This window comes from Rattus rattus, chromosome 6, assembly GCF_011064425.1.
Source record: "Rattus rattus isolate New Zealand chromosome 6, Rrattus_CSIRO_v1, whole genome shotgun sequence".
In the NCBI taxonomy this organism is placed as follows: Eukaryota; Metazoa; Chordata; class Mammalia; order Rodentia; family Muridae; genus Rattus; species Rattus rattus.
The window spans coordinates 49,898,810-49,919,802 of NC_046159.1; the positions used below are offsets into that span (position 1 = coordinate 49,898,810).

General features: G+C 44.0%; 1 protein-coding gene across 1 annotated transcript in view; it reads left to right on the plus strand.

The window, feature by feature from the left end:
- The window catches only part of Eogt (EGF domain specific O-linked N-acetylglucosamine transferase), a 29,499-nt gene extending 11,976 nt beyond the window's left edge, over window positions 1-17,523 (plus strand). The window contains exons 8-17 of the mRNA XM_032906043.1: window positions 2,428-2,534; window positions 3,821-3,924; window positions 8,353-8,445; window positions 8,819-8,890; window positions 8,985-9,071; window positions 10,121-10,189; window positions 12,990-13,051; window positions 15,130-15,249; window positions 16,270-16,372; window positions 16,845-17,523. Of these exons, the coding sequence (XP_032761934.1) occupies window positions 2,428-2,534; window positions 3,821-3,924; window positions 8,353-8,445; window positions 8,819-8,890; window positions 8,985-9,071; window positions 10,121-10,189; window positions 12,990-13,051; window positions 15,130-15,249; window positions 16,270-16,372; window positions 16,845-16,991 (964 nt within the window). The 3' untranslated portion in view covers window positions 16,992-17,523. The remainder of the gene's footprint in view (window positions 1-2,427; window positions 2,535-3,820; window positions 3,925-8,352; window positions 8,446-8,818; window positions 8,891-8,984; window positions 9,072-10,120; window positions 10,190-12,989; window positions 13,052-15,129; window positions 15,250-16,269; window positions 16,373-16,844) is intronic.
- The last annotated feature ends 3,470 nt before the right edge of the window (window positions 17,524-20,993 follow it).

The window sequence follows — 20,993 nt, forward strand, 5'->3', positions numbered from 1 at the left end:
AGAGTATTGCTAACACCATAGGCACTCCCACTGGCCTCCCCTGCCTTCTTCTCTCTGCAACCAGACGCTACCCAAACTCTTACCGTCATTGATGAGATTTTGAACTTTAAAGCTTTATTGTAAAACCATTTGAGGCTCATGGAAATTTAAACAACATGCAGAAGTTTCCATTGGACCATTCACTGCTCCAGCTTCCTGGGGTGATAAATGTTTCATTTAACCATAGCACTGTTACCAGGAAACAGTCATTGTTAGGGTCTTATTAATCTCATGTGTGTGGGTTTCCCCGTGCTTCTACATTTACGTTTTTCCAAATTTGTTCTTTAGAAAGTGTATATCCCATGTCTAGGGACATGTGACCACCACCCTATTTAGGATGCAAAATCCACGGGAACTCATGCATTTTCATTATAATTTTATGGGCTACTCTTATGTAAAGTTAACTTCTCAGGCCGTTCATGCTGAGCAAAATATTAGAAAGAATAATCTCATCTTCCCTTATATGGTAGTGGTCAATTTGTTGTGCGGTTTATCTGGGGACTAACTGATTGTCACAGAGAGATGTGTTTTCTATTCTAGAAGGCACATCCATTCCTGGTTCATGTCGGTATCTGACTCTGTATTATAGCCCCTTGGGGCATAATTGTATTATTTACCGCTGGGTAACACATTATCCTAGAATATACCCTAGGGCATAGTTATATTTATTATTTATTGCTGTTACAAATTATTCTGAAGTAAAGCAAATGACATTGAGTAGCTCAGCCTGTTCTGATGTCAGAGTGGGAGCAGCTCAGCAGGGCCTCAGGAGGCTGCGGTCAGGCTGTTGGGTTGGGTGGGGCTATCATCATCTCTAGGCCAAGCTTGGCCTGAGAACTTGACTTCTGAGCTCACCAGGGCTGATCTCTGAGCCTCTGTTTCTGACTGGCTACGGACCAGAGGATTCAGTTTTCACATATGGGTCTCTCGCTAGTGCCTGTCACACACAGCATGGCAGCCATGGCTCCCTCAAGAGCATGAGTATAGTATATACATGCTATAGTGTTATGTAACTGACTTCAGCTACTGCGTCCTGTTGGTTAGAGATAAGCCATTGAGCTATGACCAAATTCAGGGGGGAGGGAGGCATTAACTTCCACTTCTTTTCTTTCTTCTTCTTAAATATTTTTATTTATTTGTTTGTTTATTTTGAGTACATTGTAGCTGTCTTCAGACACACCAAAAGAAGGCATTGGATCCCATTACAGATGGTTGTGAACCACCATGTGGTTGCTGGGAATTGAACTCAGGACCTTGGGAAGAGCAGTCAGTGAGCCATCTCTCCAGTCCCTCTTTCTTCTTCTTAAGAGAAAGTTTTTTTTTTTGAAACGAGATCTTGCTATATAATCCCAGGATGACCAAAGACTTATGATCCTCCTGCTTCAACTTCCTGACTGCTGATATTATATTTATCTCACTTACCTTTTGAAGGGAGAAGTACCAAAGAACCTGTGTAGCTGAGGAGATGGCTCAGTGGGTTGAGTGTTTCTCCTGAAACATGAGGACCTGAGTTCTGATCCTCAATATCTACATAAAACAACCCCGGCACAGTAGTGCACACCTCGGTAGCTCACTGTCCTGTCAGTCTGACTGAGCCTGCAAGGTCCAGGTTCAGCGACAGACCCTGTCTGAAAAAAAGTAAGGTGGAATGTGATTGAGGAAGACTTCTCAGGACTAACCTCTGGCATCTGCGTTGTACAAGGAGAGCTCATTTGTATATAAGGAAGGACCAGAGGAAGGGGGCAGGGAGGGAAAGACTGAGGAATGTGTTTTTCAAATGCATGGTATTTTTACATTCTGTTCGATACATTCCACATGACCTGTGATCTCACGGAGGGCTGCGGCGGGCGACCTTTACTCACACCTGTAGACGTTCCTCTTCACATGCCGGTGTCTGTCATTTGTCTGTCTTTCCACAGATGTTGTCCCAGTCTCAGGGAAGCTTTTCTGTCTCCTGTCTTTCTGAGGCTCTAGCTCATTTTGGAATATGATATTTTCCAGAATCCAAGAAGACTACTGGGCAAGTTCCTATGGCCCATCCATCTTTTCCTTTAAACCTCCAGATGACAGGACACCTTGTTGAATCTCTATTAATACATCAGTTTTTTGTTTTTGTTTTTCATTTTGTGACGGCTTCCCAATGGGATTGTCTGATCTGACATGTGAGCCTGAAATGTGAAATCATTTTTGTTCCTGTCTCAACATTAAACTGGGTTTTAGAGTTAATAATGTTAGCAAATTAAGGAAGGTGCTATGTGGGACTGAACTAGAAGTAAAATCCGCTTCAGGAGCAGGTGCCCGGCTGTGGTGTTGCAACAGGACGTTGGGAAGAATCACTTTTAAATTATCTCACAATTCACTAAATTACCTCTCAATTCACAATTCCAGGTTTGCTGAGCTACAAGGCTACACTCAGCTCAATTTCAGGCCTATAGAAGAAGCTAAATGTGACATCGTTGTTGAAAAACCAACATATTTTATGAAATTAGATGCAGGTGAGAAGTTACTTTGTATTCTATTTGTGTGTCTACTTTTTAAAAGATTCTTTTTGTTTTTGTGTGTGTGCATATTTTGCCTGCAATGTGTGTCTGTTCCACATTCATGCAGTGCCCATGGAGGTCAGAAGAGGGCGCTGGACCCTCAGGAACCATAGTTTCCAACAGTTGTGAGCTACCATTTGCATGAACTGACCCAGGTCCTCAGTAAGAACAGGCAGTACTCTTGGCCACTGAGCTGTCTCCTTAGTCCCACATCTGTCTCTTGACATGCTTGCCTTAGTTTTCTCCCTTCCACTGGTGCTCTTACTAGGCTATTCATTGCTACCTATGAGGTCAGAGTCCAGGGTCAGTCCATGTATAGTCTTTGGGTAGTGGCTTAGTCCCTGGAAGCTCTGGTTGGGTGGCATTGTTGTTCATATGGGGTCTCGAGTCCCTTCAAGCTCTTTCAGTCCTTTCCCTGAGTTCTTCAATGGGGGTCCCATTCTCAGTTCAGTGGTTTGCTGCTGGCATTCGCCTATGTATTTGCTGTATTCTGGGTAACACTCCCCTCTTTTAACTAATAGTTGGTCAGCATTTCCCCAAAAGCTGGACAGATAGCTCAACCATTAAGAGCACTGGCTACTCTTCCAGAGAATCTGGGTTCGATTCCTAGTGCCCACATGACAGTTCATAATGGTCTGTGACCCCAGTTTCAGGAAACCCCAATACCCTCTTCTGGCCTTCATGTACCAAGCATACATGTGGTGCATAGTCATACTTGCTGGCAAAACATCCATACCCAAAAAAACTTAAGAAGAAGAATATAAGAAATGATTAAATAGGGCAAAAAGAGACAGGAATTTAAAACTACCATAATGTTAGTAGTTGTGATTATTGCCAGTGCCTCTGTGTACAAGTGTTGTTTGGTGGATTTAAAAACAAACAAACAAAATGAATAATCAGAAAGAATGGTTAGCAATCATGACCTGATAGTTCCCCGTGCTGCCCTAAATAGAACTATGTGCCCCCCTCCCTCCCAGAACTTAATCCTCTCTGATGTCTTGATGTGCAGGAGAAAATAAATGCATTCCTGATTTCAAAATAACCAGCTTAAAAGTAACATTTTTGAACTCAATACTTCTTCAAGTTGATGAGTACCTGTGCCTAGCCCGTATTTAGGAGAAACGTGTTTTCTCATTGATTTTAACTAGAAATCCAACTAACCGTATGCAGGGAGAGTGGACTCAAAAAGCATTCCGTTGTGCGTCTTCTCTTGTTTAACATGTTCTCTTTCCCAACTCCAGGTATTAACATGTACCACCACTTCTGTGACTTCCTGAATCTCTACCTCACTCAGCACATAAACAATTCTTTCAGTACAGACGTGTACATCGTCATGTGGGACACCGTAAGTAAACTCCTGCGCTCTCCTTTTGCGACAGCTCTGTCTTGCTCTTCCATTGTGTGCCTCTGGCTTTGTGAAGCAGAACTTTCTAAGATGCATGTTTGAATATAGTGCCTAACCACACATACACTCATACATGTATAGACATGTTCAAATGTGTTCCTATGGCCCCCCTCACATACACATGCACTCGTCAGGTACATACAGATCTTCATTTTGTTTTGGTTTTGATTTTGTTCAGGCAATGTCTTATGTAGCCCAGGCTACCTGAATTGACTGTGTAGCTGAGGATGACCCTTTGCTTCTCTTGCATCCACTCTAGATTGCTCAGATTACAAGTATGGTGCTGGGGATTAAACCCAGGGCTTCATGCATGCTAAGCAAACACTCTACCAACTGAACCACGCCCCTTCTCATAGATGAGTATGGTCCTATGAACTTTCAGCTTTGGAATGAAGTAGTGGAGGATTTCCTCCCCTTGGGCAGGGATTGAATTCCCAAATGCAGAGCCCCAGTGTCTGCCTCAGTGTTCCTCTGAGACAGGAGGCCTCTGTGACACAAGGTGGTAACAATTCTGTTTATATTGCCCTTTGAATTTACTGCTCCTACCCATAAAGTGAAACCCAGAGCCTCCTGCAGGCTAAACATTCCACCACAGAGCTACACCCCAGCCCCAATCCTTTGCATAATAGCATCTTTCCAGTGACAGCTGGCTCCGTGCTAAGCAGTTTGTCTTTTTAAGTTCACTTTCTAGGGTGAATCTTACACATGTATCTAAAGGAGAAACAGTGCTGTCCGGAAACAGGTAGCAGGCAGCGTCTGCATTCCCAGCGAGCACAGCACACCAGCTAATTCATAAACAGTTTTGTAGACAAGGAGAAAGCATTTGAGGGCCACACTTCATAGACAGTAAGCTCACAGTACAGCTCTGTGGATGGTTGTCACCACAGCCCGGAGTCTGGCCTGGTTTAAAGTCCTTGAAAGGCTGGTTCTGCCTTCTTGGCTCTCACTTTCCATCTCTGGCTCTGCGTATGCTTCCATCCCCGTCTTGAGCCCAGTCTTACTGTCAGTTCAGTTTCGTATTTTGGCCATGTTTCTGTGAGCAAAGGGGACAGCGTCCTTCTCGTTTCTTCTTTTTTTGCTTAAGTGGGCCATGTCTTTCAGCAAAACATTTCTCAGCAATTCTGCAAGACCTTTTTTTTTTAAATAGCCCTTACTAAAATCACATTTTCTCAGTGGGGAATTTGGATCAGGATTTTTGTTAGTGTGTTTTACGGACAGGACATAGCAGGTGAGTGTTCTAAGGTAACACACTGAGGGTTAGAGTCAAGGAGCTCTGGGCTGGGAAGGCACTCCCTATATAGTTCTCTGAAGAAATTGTGAGGTAGAGAGACACTTATTAAGTGCTTTCTAGAAGCTTTGTCATAGCATCTTGTGTGCCTACTTATATCATCCTCGCGTGGACTGAGTTAAAGCAAGTTAGCTTCTATGTGTCCTGCCTGATGTGTGCCTGCTGGGGCCACCACAAAGGGCCCTGTCAACTGGACACATGATTTTCAGGCAGTCTGACCATCATTCTGCTCTGCATAAGCAGCATTCATGTCGCTGAGCATCGTGCTTGGCTGCCCTGGTGTCACCGCTGTCCTTTGCTGGTCCTCTGACTCCTCCCTTATAACCTTTCCTCTTGGTCAGTGATGTCCTTGCTAACTTCCCAGTCAAGTTCTTATATGAGCAGCCGTGCTCAGTCGCTCCAGAATTCAGGGCTTAAAAGCCTGTAGGTTGCTGTGCGATTGTATTGTCCACAGTTGAATTTTTGTTAGCAAAGCTTCAAGTCTGTGGTTCTCAACCTTTGGGTCAAGACCCCCTTTGGATAGTTGAGAGGAGCCACCTAAAATCATTGGAAAACAGAGATATTTATAACAGTAGCAGAATTACAGTTATGAAGCTGTGATGGAGATAATTTTGTGGTTGGGGTCTCCACACCATGAGGAACAGTATCAAAGGTTTGCGTCATTAGGAAGGTTGCGAACCATTGCCACAGTTAGACACAGGCTTTTAAGATGCTATTTCACAAGCTCAGTGCCAGCCACGACGCTCCCCTCTAGGTACTGAGCACCTCAACAAAGCTATCAGCCTCCTAGCATGGAAAGCCACTTCTTTCCTGGTGTTGAAGATTTGGAACATCTTTGGTATATATTTTAAAATATTGTTTTGTTTTTAACTTTATTTATTTAATGGTTGAGAGCTCTGCTGCATATACATCCTCAGGCCAGAAGGGGGCACCAGGTTCCATTACGATTGGTTGGGAGCCGCCATGTGGTTGCTGGGAATTGAACTCAGGACCTCATAACCGCTGAGCCATCTCACCAGCTCTTTGCTCTTCCTTTTTAACCATAGAGCTAATGACTGATTCTTTTGAGGTCAACAATGCAGGAGTGGGAAAGTTCTTTTTCCTCTAAGTCTCTTCTTCTCTCTCCAATTGCATTGTCCCCCAAGGGAATAAATGGAAATATAGCTTTACACAAAGTTTTATCGGGGTTTGTATAAGGCTCTCTATGCATATCATTTGTATAAAGATTTATTTTTATCATTATATAAAGTATGCTCTCTGAGTACAATTGCACCTGAGTATAATTCCATGTCTGTTTTGAATGGTGCCAGCATTTTTCCATCTGTTGGATTTCCTGTATGTGTTCCTCTCCCTTCACCCCATGTGTTCCTCTCCCTTCACCCCATGTTCCTCTCCCTTCACCCCCCACCATGTTCCTCTGCCTTCACCCTACATTTCCTTTCCTTCTGCTTCTGAGCTATGCCCTGGATGTTATCAGCATCTTTCCTATATGCAGTGTTCTCCCTGGGTCTGTAGGAGACTAGTGCCAAGATCCACTCTGGACACCCAAATCCATGGCTGCTCAGGTCCTCTGTGTTAAGTGGTATGGAATTGCATGTGGCCATGCACATCCTTCTAGATGCTCTGAAATCGCCACTGGGTTACTCACCCCAGTACACGCAAACAGTTGTTATACTACAGTGTCGCAGAGAAAAGGTCTGTATACAGTCAATGAAGACACGGCTTCTTCTCTGGATATTTTCTATCAGTGCGAGTGAACCCTCAGGTCCAGAGGGTGAACCGTGTCCTTCTCTCTACACCCTCTTCATTACTCCTGTGGGCGGAGTCCTACACGTGGTGTTTGTGTGTCTGAGGCTCTGGTGTGTTCAGATTTGAAACCTGACAGGAGGAGGGTTTGTTTGTCTGTTTGTCACCTTGAGGAACGCCCAAAGATTCTTCAGTATGAGGTGGGAAGACGTTCCTTCCTTCGTTCACTGCTGGATAATTTGAATTTGGAGGATGTTGAAGATGAAGTTTCTAGAAGTGGCTATTGTTGAATAATTCACAAGTTTCCTGGGAAGGGTTCAGTCAGAATCACCCTATTTTATCATTAAAATTTCCTTTCAGAGGCACCTTATATTACCTACAGTATTTTATCTCAAGAAATTGTCTGGAATTACTCTTTTAATTACTCTTTATTTATCATTGAGCAACAGGGCAGTTTTGTTGTCGTTAGTGTTGAGGGTCTTTATTGTACCATTGCTGGAGAAACACTCCAGCAAAGCCTTTCTGTGACACCATATCTGACAGTTCTCCATACCGTTGAAATATCTATAGTAGGAGAAGCCTAAAAGTTTCAAAATCTAAACAAAAATTCTATAATCATCAAGAGACAACAGAGTGGACAAGTTATTGCAGATTTTGAATGTACCCCTATGACTTGTACTTCTTTGGTCTCTGGGCTGAATTCTTCAGTCTGAGTCACATCGTTTAAAAATGGACCAAGCCTCTCCCTTTACCTAACAGAGTTCCTAATTACCTTCTACCTTCCAGGGAGGAGAGGAATCTGATAAATACACTGGGACAGGTTCCCACCGAGAAACAGCTGTCATGGAGTATATGGGCATGAAGTCTGAGACCACAGACACGGCTTGACCCCAGTACTATGACTCATTAGTTCTACCATTCAGACAAACTATCTGAATTTACATACAGTTTGCTTGTGTATAAATCAAGGATGAGGACATGAGCTAGCTCATTAGAACTGCAGAGTAGTTTGATGAAATGGTAATCTATAGTCCTTAGAACAGTGCCTCGGCTCACATACCCAACATTGTCAGCATTACAGGTTGTTGTATAATGTGATGTAAGTAGTGACATTATTAATGTGAATGTGAATGCTTCATTATTCAACGAGAGAATATTCATTTGATGTATAAGTTTTCCAGCCAATTTCTCACTTTGAAATTTCCTTCCAAGTACAATCTACATACTGCGATGGACTGCTCAGTGATGATATTATTGTGTGTATAAATGGTGTCATATGTATGGGTCCTCTTAAGTATCCTCTTGTGGCACTAACTTCTTGTTTCTACCTTCAGAGCTCTTATGGATACGGTGACCTCTTCTCTGATACCTGGAAAGCATTTACTGACTATGACGTCATACATTTGAAAACCTACGATTCCAAAAAGGTACTGGAAACCTAGTGAAATATCTTTAAATGACTGTCAAGTGCCAGTGACTAACTCATATAGTGAATATTTAAGTTTCTCTTGGCTGTTATCATTGATACTGACTTCTTGGTGGTGTTTTGTTGTGGTGGTGGTTTGTTTGTTTTATAGCTAGAATTCTTGTAAATAAACCTTGGAAAGGTTTACTTTGTAAAATGAGGACTGCTGTTTTGGCTTGAAGGGTGCTCTCCTTACTGTGGTGTCATCTACCATATGAAGGGCACACCCCTTACTCTGCTGTCTCTCCTGTGAAGGGTGCACACCGTGCTGTGCTGTCCCATGCAGGGAGCCGCTCTCCTTATTTTGCTATCTTCTAAATGGTCTCTCTTCTTAGGTGTGTTTTAAAGAAGCTGTGTTTTCGTTGCTGCCCCGCATGCGGTACGGGCTGTTCTATAACACACCTCTGGTAAGCATCTAAGACATCCTTGTGTTTCTCGGGGTCATCTGAAATCCCAGTGTGGGAGTATTTGCTGTCACGTGAACTGGTGCTTTCGTTTTAGATCTCTGGCTGTCAGAACACTGGGTTATTCAGGGCCTTCTCCCAGCACGTGCTGCACAGGCTGAACATCTCTCAAGAGGGACCCAAGGTAATGGATATGCTACGGGTTCTGAGGTAGACCTGAGTAGTCATCTCCGATGCCATCTTCGTAGAAAAACAAATAAGGAGGAGGCAGTGTTTGCTATGACAACGTTGCTGAACCTGTAGTGCTCTGAATTCAGTAGCCAGTAGCCACCAAAGATAAGCTAAAGGGTGCTGTAAGAATACCCCTTATCCTCCTTGTCGGTTGTCTATTTCTTTACCATGTCTTCCTGTCTTCTCCCATTGAACTCATGTAACCCCTGCTAAAAACAATCCACCTCACCAACCAACAAAGTAGTAGTAGTGGAATGAGCAGGTGTTGCCTTCCATGGCTAAAGTGGATACACTTATTTGTATTCCTCATCAACATACAATAATTGTACACATCTCTAGGGTGCGGTGTTATAGTTTGACACAGGACACAGTGTAATTATCAAAGCACTTGTGTTACCTCAAATATCAATTATGTCTTTGTTGTGAGAGTATTCTAAACCTTTTCTCTTAGCTTCCTTAGAACTAGTATATTATTGGCAAGTCTATTAAAACTACAGTGACTTTGACCGCAAACCTCAATTCTCCTATATCTGTAATGTGTATCTAGTGACCACCCCCTTTCTCTCCTCCCCAGGGTCCATGTCTACTAATCTATCATATTCTCAGTATTTTCTTGTGCACCCCTTCAGCAACTTTAGCTTCTGTATCTGAGGGAGAACATGCCCCTGTCTTATGTTAACTTAGTGCCTTGCATTTCTCTCCATACTGCAATAGGACATGTTTTGTCCCTGTGTACAGCTGAGTATTAATTCATTGTATAGATGTATTTTCTTGTAAAGTAGATATATAATTTCCTGAGATAATGGATAATGGTTAAGGAGTCTGGCTAATAGTTTCTGTGTCTCCTTAGTGAGTTTCACCTCTCTGGGAAATTGCATGTGAGATTTGGTTGTTGTTTTTTGGGTTTTTTTGTTTTGTTTTGTTTTTTTGTTTTTTTTGTTTGTTTTTTTTTTTTGGTCTTAGCATATCCAATATTATTCCTACTTTTCATTTTGATCACAGGATGGGAAAATTCGAGTTACCATTCTTGCACGCAGCACAGAATACCGGAAAATCCTGAACCAAAATGAGGTTAGTGTTTTGGTATGAACTTTTGGTAGTGACTTTGCCTTCCTTAGTTAATGTGTGCGCTCTCTCTCTCTCTCTCTCTCTCTCTCTCTCTCTCTCTCTCTCTCTCTCTCTCTCTCTCTGTGTGTGTGTGTGTGTGTTTCATATTGCAGTAGAAGTTTTTATTTGAAACTATTCATTTCTACAGGTACACAATAGCTTAAGCCTATTGCAACTACTGGCTTTTAGCTTCTCCAAACTCCCACCCCATCCAGATCTGCTCTATTGTAAATGTTCACCTCCATGAGCTCTAGATAGAATACGGGCAAAACCAAAGCCAAACAAAACATGTCTTGTCTGGACTGCAGCAGAAGGGTGAAAATTCTCCCTCCAGGCAAACTGGTAACAACATGCAAACCTGCCTTTGGAGAGATGATTGGTGTTACCTGGTATTTCCGTAGCATCCGGCAACACATACAACTGAAAGAGTGGGCGAATATCTCGGAAACTGCTCCTGGCCATTCAGTTTATTTCAGCAGCACAAAATCATACATTGCACCCAGCCTCATACTGAGCATATAATCACGGGAGCCCAGATAGTGAGGCTGCTCTTGACAGTTAGCCCTCTCACGGCAGCGAGATGCAAGAGGAGGTTGGGTGTGCCTACGAGTCCAGGCGATCAGGAGAGGGCAGGCCAGGGAATAGCACCAAACCAGTGGGAAGAAATTCCAGGGAAAGGCCCAGCTATGGTGCAGGCCTGATGTCTTCAGAATCCATGGGCAGACTGTACAAATGTTGCTCCCAAGGGCAGGCCCAAGAACATGCTGCTTGTCCTTTAAGACAGGAAATGGGTTGCAAAGGGTATGTACAACAAGGGCAATGGTACTTTGACCAGCGAATGGACAATAAGACTCAGGTGTGTATAGCCCAGGCTCACCTTGAATTCATCATGTAGGCCAGCTGGTCTTGAACTCTCAATCCTACTGCCCCAGCCTCCTGAGTGCCAGGAGTCTGGCCTGGCTCCCAGGCGGTCTGGTTAAATGATGGTTGCTGCAAACTTAGCTAGTACAAGGTTTGTTGAGATACTGCTTTATGGCTGGAGATTAGAGAAAGGACACATTCTGGGACTTGCAGGCGCATGCGATTTCTTTGATATAGTCTACCTCATAAGATGAAAGGGATCGAGCTACCTAATCAGTGCTTTCCTGGGGAAAAAGTGGCTGTAGAGAAACAATTCTGTCTTTTGACCACACGTGTGTTGTGCAGTTGTGCATCATGTGTATAAAACGGGATCAGCAATTCGGTTGCTTTCAGTGATTTGGGGGCACTGCTTAAGAGTGTGTGGTCAGCAGTGCAGGGTATGGTTCTCTCCCTCCCTTCTTCTCTCCTTCTCTCTCTGTCTCTGTCAGGGATTGAACCAGGCCTAGATCAAGGCATTTTGTAGCCACTGAGGTTGCTGCTGTGGTTGTGAAGGGCCACCAGGTACAGATGCAACCTGTGAGTGTCAGGTGACAGTGCTGTGAGGGACTCAGAGTTGTGGTGCTGCTGTTACTTCCTGCCTGCCAGAGCCAAGAGTGATGTGAGAGAGTTCATAGAGAGGAATATTCTCAAAGGATGGGGCCTGAGGTCTGAGTGGTCTGTTTGAAGTGAGACAGTGGATGGAAAGAGCCAGGTCAACGTAGTGTCAGGGGCACTGTATCCCCTTGTCCTCAAAGCACCAGGTGCTCTGAAATGCTAAGAAACAGGGTGAGGAATTCAAGAGGTACGGTCGCTCAGCATTGGAATTTAAATAAGGTCTAAATGATAGGCATAAATGATATGTAATGCTTACAAATCTTTTATCCACCAAAAATTAACAAATGTTAGGAGTTGGGGAGATGGCTCACTGGGTAAGGAGACTTGTTGTTGTAAAAGCAAGAGGATCTAAGTTCAAATCTCCAGCACTGACTTAGAAGCCGGGCATGGCTGCATGTGTGTATAACCCCAGTATTGGGGAACAGCAACTTGCAGATCCTGGGAGCTCATTGGCCAGACGGTCTACTCAAAACAGTGAGCTTCGGGTTCAGTGAGAGTCTGTCTCAGAATACTAAAAGGAAGGGACTAAAATGGCTCAACTGGCAAAGTACCTGCTGTGCAGGCTTGAGGACTCGAACCCACGTACAAAGCCAAGGATGGTGGCGTTCTCCAGCATGGGGATGGAAAGTGGGGTGGGCAGCAGAGAGGGAGGAATCTCCAAAGCTCACTGACTAACCAGTCTACGTAAACTGGAGCTTCTTGTCTCAGAAAGAACAGACTAAGAACCATGGAGGAAAGACACCTGGTGTTGACCTTGGACCTCCAAATATATGCACACCTGCAAGCACATGTTTACACAGCCACACTGACATGTAACACACACACACACACACTCACACACATGCACACACATGCACACACATATACTCACACACATACATATACATGCATACACATACTCACAACACACACTCACATACATGCATGCATATTGACACACATGCACACACATACTCACACACACACACACACACACACACACACACACACACACACACACACACACACACACACACACACACACACACACAGACACACACACACACACACACGGCAAGTGTGGTTGTGGCTGGCTCCAGGGCAAGTGAGGCAGAAAGTATTTCTGAGAAGCAACATGTGAAGTTGTCCTCTGTACAGGTGGGCACTCTATGAACACACACATAAAAACAAAACTAAAAAGTGAACTTTAGGATTCCTAAAGGAAAGCAGAAAAGAAGGAAGAATCATTCTGTGTGTTCTTCTTTTCCAGCTGGTAAATGCCCTGAAAACAGTATCCACATTTGAAGTCCGGGTGGTTGATTACAAGTACAGGTAAGCCGGGGCCTCTCACTTTTAGACTGAACCACTCGCTGGTGGGCAGTGGGAGCACTGACTCTTGTAGACCAAGAAGTGACACTCAGAGGACAGTTATAAAAACAAAACAGGGATGACAGACGAGGAGTTCAGGGAGCTGCTGGACTTTCTGAGGTCTCCTGGTACAATCTAATTATTCCGGAGAAATAATGAATCCAGATTTCTGTTTGAAATTTCTGAATTTGTACCTAGTATTAAATTTTTACATGCACACACACATATACATTTATACTCATATATATATATATATATAGTATAAAGTATAAATGTGTATACACACACACACACACACACACACACACACACACACACACACACACATATATATATGACCTAATGTACCCTGTTAGCTAATAGGTAATGGGCTTCAGCTTTGAAAGTCATGGATTAAAAAAAAACTTACAAAATATTTACATTTCTTTTTAAATTCTGGTGGACCCAAAAGGCTTGGAAAGAGAATATGCTGCCAGGCAATGGGGGTGCATACCTTCAATCCCAGCACTCGGGAGGCTGATATCTGGGGGTTTAAGCTCAGCCTGGTCTACAGAGCGAGTTCCAGGGCAGCTTGGGTTACACAGTTAATCCTTGTCTCTAAAAAGAAAAATATAAAAGAAAGAAGGAAGGAAGGAAGGAAGGAAGGAGAGAGAGAGAGAGGAGGAGGAAAGAAAGAAAGAATATGCCTCTCCCCGATGGCTCGTCCTGTTGGTTTGAGAACAGTCACACTGCAATGGCTCTGTGCAGGAGTAGATGCTCCTTGTAGCTTAGCATTATAAGGAAGAGCAAAGCGGGCTGGAGAGCACAGGCTTGGTTCCCAGCATCCACATGGTGGTGGAGCAGCTGTTTATTACACTAACGAAGGCTCCAATGCCCTCTTCTACCTCTGGGGGCACCAAACACACACATGGTACAAAGACACACATGCAGGCCAAACATGTACGTCAAATAAAATGAATAGATCTAATCCTAAAAATTCAAGAAGAAAGCTCTCACAAAATAACACAAAGAAAAAGTGAAGTTTTCTCTCTATCCCTCATCCACCTATGATCCAATGTATGACTCTTGATAGTCTTTTTCCTATATTACGCACGTACGCACGCACGCATGCACCGCAGAGGGGTACCTGCCATAGATGCACTTCCCGTATCTACATAAGCTTGGGCGTGCTGTGCTGCCGCTCACTCGTGAGCCCCTAGTTTCTAACAGGATGAATCCGTAAGAATGTGATTATGAGGGCTGGAGAGATGGCTCAGCGGTTAAGAACTCTGACTACTCTTCCAGAGGTCCTGAGTTCAATTCCCAGCAACCACATGGTGGCTCACAACCCTCTGTAATGGGATCCGCTGCCCTCTTCTCCTGTGTCTGAAGACAGTGACAGTGTACTCACATACATTAAATAAATCATATTTAAAAAAGAATGATCATGAGGCCCCTGGGCTTTGCGGCTGGGATCCCAGTATGGTGGACAGTGTGCCTCTCATGCCGGGGATGGAGAAATACGAAGCTGTCAGACAGTCACTCAGTTAGGGCCAGCTGTTATGCTCCACTGGCTTCCTCTCACCTTACACAGGCAGCCATGCTCTGAAGATGCAAAGTTCCTCTGTTTGACACAGTATGCTGTGCTGTGGTGGCTTCTTCCACTGACACAGAAGGAAGTAGTTTTCAGCTTGGAATATCCTCATATCTTGTCAGCACTTGTTCACTTCCCCTTTCCAGGAAGAGAGGAGAGTGGGGCCTAGGAGCTTTGCCCTACAGTATTATCTGCCTGTATTTGAATGACACCTTTTATTTGGGTATCTATATTTGTAATTGTGTTGATATCATGTGTCATTATTTTCTTATTATATGTTCCTTTGAAAAACATAGTAGTTTGTGCTTAGAGAGCTTGTTACGTTATCAAGGAATGAATTACTAACTACTATTGAGGTTGTCACAACAGTGTGGGTGTGGAGTGTGACACAAGTGTATAAATACTGTCTCTGTGGATCATGGACTAACTCCCTTCATCCCATCTTTCTTGTGTTGTCCCCATATTGCAGAGAACTCGGGTTTTTAGATCAGCTAAGGATCACGCACAACACGGACATATTTATTGGCATGCACGGAGCTGGCCTTACCCACTTACTTTTCCTTCCAGACTGGGCCGCTGTATTCGAGCTGTGAGTATGGGAGGCAGGTTCTGAGTTACGAGGCTCAGCCTGGGCATTAGAAACCCTAATGTACTACCAAAAAGCTACATCATGGTGGTGTCTGGAAAGAAAAGCAACCTCGAGCTAAAAGGTCTGAGGTCTGCCAGCACCCTCTCCTTACAGCCTCAGTGCCGCCTCTCGCCTTTCTCAGGATGTGATTCTGTGGTTTCCCAACTCGGAGTTCACCACTGCCTCTCAACCATGATCACCTCCCTCCCTCCAGTCAGTATAATTCCTATACTGAGAGAGAGCAGGGTGGCGTAGGCAGGGAGAGCAGAGGCCCTATCTCCAAAGGATTGCTTACCCAGTGTGTCTGAGGCAGAGATGGGGGAGGGGGATGAATCCATAGGAGACTATCCACGGAAAGGTTGTTACAAACTTCTCATACTTGGCCCAACATTTTCAAGCTGTTCCTGAGGTAGAAGGCAATTGTGAATTCTGTCTTAATTCTTTTGCCCTAGAGAGGAAGGATGGACGAAAGGAGAAATGGTGGGGGGGTAGGTAAGATACTGGAGCCCAGCAGACCTGGGGTGGGATTTTTGCTTCCTTCCTTAACCAGCTGCTTAACCTTGAATGCATTACCTCCCTGCACACAGGGAGGTGACATACATTTTCCATGTATGTAAAGATAATATCTTACAAGACAGTCTTCGATTCACAGGCGATAGGACCTATTGAATAAGGTACTGACTCCTCCCTCTTACTCTGGTCTTTAAAAATAAAGACAAGGTATTGAGAATATTAATTTAAACTTGTTTTTGTGCTGCTCTCGTGCCCTGGGCCTTATTCATGCTGGGCCAGTACTACCACAGCGTGCTGCCTTCTAGCCCTGAGAATGTGTGTGAAGTTATCTCTCTCTTGTTTGTTATTTACAAAACCTTTAGTAAGACCATATTTGGGGAGTGGATGTTTTTCCCCCTAGAATGTTACACACTAGGCAACCCCCAGGACAAAAGCCTCACGTCGTGTGCGACACCCTTGTGTTCTTAGGTACAACTGTGAGGATGAGCGCTGTTACTTAGACCTGGCCAGGCTCAGAGGCGTCTACTACATTACCTGGCAGAAGCCCAGCAAAGTGTTTCCTCAAGATAAGGTAACATTCAGTCAAGTGGTTTGGAGTCCAGTTATTAAAATGCAAGCCATCGCTGAGCCTCAAAGATGTTCTCTGTTTGCTTCCTGAAAAGGTTTATTTTATATTTGCAAATTAGAGGAAACCGCAGTGTGGTTAAGGCAGCTTACATCAGTTTATACATAGCAGCCATCGGCAAACAGTAGCTCTAATGGTACAAATCTGGCCCACCAATTGTTTTTGTAAATAAAGTTTTATTGGGAACCACCACATTTGCCTGCATACTGTCTGGGCTTGCTTATGCATTTCCTTGGCAGAGCATCTGTGACTGAGCGCAGATGGTTTGCAGAGCTGAAACGATCACTGGGACCTCTGTGGTCCCAGCTTGCCAGCCCATGTTGAAATAGTCGCTTTAGTCAAAGTAAGACGATGTTTTGTCTATAGAAAAGACACGCCCTCGGTGACTTTGGCATTCTGTTCTGGTTTGTTTCTGCAGGGGCACCATCCAACTCTGGGGGAGCACCCGAAGTTTACCAACTACTCTTTCGACGTAGAGGAATTCATGTACCTTGTCCTGCAGGCTGCAGAACATGTACTGCAGCACCCGCAGTGGCCATCGAAGAGGAACCACGATGAACTATAGAAATGCCCAGGTTGTTCACCAGAGTGTTGGACACTCCCACAGCCAGACGCACAATCAAAGGAGCAGAACAACCTCTCATATCCTACTGTAAGATGATTCACGGACTTTTTACTTCTGAACGTAGCTCAGGCTGGTCTTGAACTCATGATCCCCTTGCCTCAGCCAGCTGAGCACTCAGCTTACAGATGAGTATGACCACATGTCTACAGAATCACCTTTGCGTGTGAAAGCGCACCTTCAGGGTACTTTAAGTCTCCCCCATGTCTCTCGTGTCCTGGCTATTTATCAGCAGTATTTTTGCACTGAAAAAGAAAATGTTACTTTTATAGTTTAGAGCTGGGCAGATGCCCATTGGTGTAGCTGAGCTTTCCAGTTGGGACACCAAAGTTGTCACCGTCGGTGGCTTCAGAACTGATAAGTGTGTTTGTTAACTGTAAGTGGTCGTAATTCCAGTGTCACAGCTTGATGTTTACCTACTTGGTAAACTCAGGGCTATTGTTTACCATTGTATGTTCATAAATATGGTTGTAGGGGTCGGGTGGGGTTTAATCCCAGCAAACTCTACATACTCTCTCTCTCTCTCTCTCTCTCTCTCTCTCTCTCTCTCTCTCTCTCTCTCTCTCACGCGATGCACACACGCACACACACACACACACCAGTCTAAGCCTGTGACTATCAAGACCAAGCTATAGGAGTGTGCTATAGACCAGTGTTTAGTCAACTCCAGCTTACGTGCATCAAGAGCCTGAAAGAAAATCATGCTTTTGTATTTATTAATTTGTGTTTCTGTATCTCATTTGGATCATGTATGTAATGGCAATGTTGATAAGAACCCACCGGAACATTCTGCAGTACCATCTCCACTGACCCTCCAGCCATGGAGAGCATTCGTGCTGACTTGCCAGGAAGTCTTAGTTTCCGTCAGGCAAGCGTTTGTAAGCATGGACAGCTGTGGGTATCCACGTCCGGCAGGATGAAGGTAACCCTAGCCTTTGTAAAAACTGCCAAGTCGCCGCATGAAGAGAAGACTCTTTCTCTGTTTGTTTGTTTTTGTTTTTTTAAAGTAAGAGCTTAAAAACACAGTAGACCTGTGAATTACCCAATCAAAACAAAAGCCCTAAGAAAGTGGCACAGAGTAAACAGGATGTGTGATGCAGGCTTCCCTGCACTGGCTTTAACCGACTGCTGAGCGTACAGCTCCTGGGTTTATTCTGTTGTACAGTGGGATGATGCTTGAGTCTTGTTAACGTTCGAGGCATCTCATTTAGAAGCTACTTTTAATTTCTACAGTGCACTTAGCAAATCCCAGCCAAGGACTTTATTTTTAAATTTTAGAGGAGTGACCTACAAAATAAAATATTGGTAACCAACGCCTCCTCGGAAGCTTGCTGCCGTTTCCTTTCAGGATTTGTTCAAAGACTGCAGAGTTTATTTATTATCTTTAAAGGAAATAGTGACCCTCCGTAGGCGGGACTTCTCTTTGGGTCGTAAAATTGTTTGGAAAAAAACTGTAACATGAGGAATTGTTGCATGGCATGTTTGCCGCTGTTCTAGGTGCAGAATACTAGGTGTGTGGGGGGGTGCTCCACAGGAGGGGGCTTGGAAAGATCCTTTTGCCCGGGTCATCCGAAGATAACCATCCAAAGACTGCTTCTGGAAAACCGTCGTCCTCCTACCTCATTGCAAGCATCACAGGGGCCTGTGTTCACAGACCACCGAGGATTCCAGAAACTGAGAACAGTCTCTCCTGGAAACTGTATCTGAATATTTTGCATTTAGAATATACTTTATATAAAGACAGTCATTTAAATTTTTAATTGATGAGATTAACTTTTTATCAGACTTTTTTGTGGGAGCAGAAGATCTTCAAATTGTTGTAAAATTTAAAGTGTAGACATGGCCCTTTTTATTAAGACTGTAAGGGGACGCCTTTCATTGTACATTTTGGACATAGCTTTGAAATAAAGTTTTCTATATTTCATTTAAATATCTGAACATCTTCAGGGTTTTCTGTGTCTGAATGTCACATTCCTGCTTTAAAAATAATCTGGTAGCTTGCACATGATTAAAAAAATAATTAGCTCACTGATGAAGGGTTCAGTGCAATCAAAAATTATACCTTACATTTATTTAGCAGTTGTATGATGCTTTCCACAAATGTGGCCCTGCACAAACCTCATCAAAAAAAAAAAATTAGGAGGACAATGGCTTCTGTGTTCAAGAGAAAGTCAGGGGCTGGAGAGATCGTTCAGTGAGTGGTTAAAGCACAGTCTGCTCTTCCAGAGGACCCAGGTTCAATTCTAAGCACCCACATAGCAGCTGACAACTATCTGTAATTCCAATCCCAGGGGACCCAACACCCTCACACAGACATACATACATGCAAGCAAAACACCAATGCACATACAACAAAATCATTAGATGGGTGGTGGTGATGGCAGTGGTGCATACATTTAATCTCAACACTCAGGAGACAGAAGCAGGAAACTCACTGTGCGTTTGAGGACAGCTTGGTCTACAGAGTGAGTTCCAGGACAGCTAGGACTACACAGAAAAATGCTGTCTTAAAAAGAAATCATTTAAAAAAAAAAAAAGTAAGTTAGGGGCCAGAGAGATGGCTCAGAGGTTAAGAGCACTGTCCGCCCTTCCAGAGGTCCTGAGTTCAATTTCCAGCAACCACATGGTGGCTCTCAACCATCTGTAATGAGATCTGGTGCCCTCTTCTGGCCTTCAGGCATACATGCAGGCAGAAAGCTGTATGATGTATAAATAATAATAATAGTAGTAGTAGTAGTAATAATAACGTAAATTAGCTGCTATTAAGTGACGCCCTGAAGGCTCCAGGCCTTGTCATTCAGCAGTGCTCCTTTGATTGCTCATGCAGTCAACACACAGAGCCAGCCACTGCTGTCAACCAGTTACTCTCAGTGGCCTCTGGGAAAACAGCTTAGTTACAAGGAATTTAGGTTTTGGTAGTGAAGATGGGCATTGAGCAACATTGACACAGGAAAGCACAGTGTTCCAAATGCTGGTACTGTCACGGGGAAAGCCAAAGTAAGAAAGTGGACGTAAGTGGAGACTTGCAGGCTTAAGTATAGGGTTCTCGTCGAGGAGGTGACGGGTGAATCTAGAAGACTAGAAGGGGCTGAGGGATGGAGGTAGGAAGATGATCTGACAGAGAACACAGCCAAACCACAGAAGGGCAAATGCAAAAGTCTCGAGGCAGGGCCTATGTGTTGAGTTTGAGGACCAGACACTAGTTGGTGTGATAGCGGAGAGTCCGAAGTTACTTAACGGATAACACCACAGGTAGTTGGCAAGGCTTTTCATTCTGATGAGGCATGGATCACTGAATGGATCTATACAAAGGAGTAAAGGCCTGGCTTTCCCTTGGACAGTGTAACTCATGTTATTTGAGAGCAGGTGGCACAGATATCTTAGGTCAAGTTCTCTGGATAACAGACTCTGGAATGAAGGGTTACAAGCTGGTGGTTTATTGAGGGAGGATAATCAGTATAGGTGAAGAAGCCTGAGGTCCACAAAAGGCCGGGTTCCGGGCAGGGGAAAGCATAACCTGGAGTTTAGCGGAGGGACATCTTTAGGGACATTGTGGTACATTGGATCTTTTAGAGACATCGCAATGGATACAAGAGGTGAAGCCATCCATGATGGGGCCATAGAAGGGGAGAAGAGGGAACCTTGGGCAGGGCAGTTCTCTTCACATGGGGGCAGTTTTTAGGAGAACATGTTGCTAGAATCCACCAGCATCCTCCACAACCTGGAGGCTGAGAACCTGTCTGCAGGGAGAAGGTGAGGCACAGTGCACAGCCAGGGGAGGGCAGAGCACGGCTGGTTCCATTCTCCCATCAGCTTCTGGCCAACCGGAAGTTTGATTTTAGAGTCTTGGTTAAAGGTAGATATTTATTTATTTATTTATGCTTTTATTTTTATTCTTTTTATTTTAAAAAGGAAGCATTTATATATAACACCATGAACTTCACA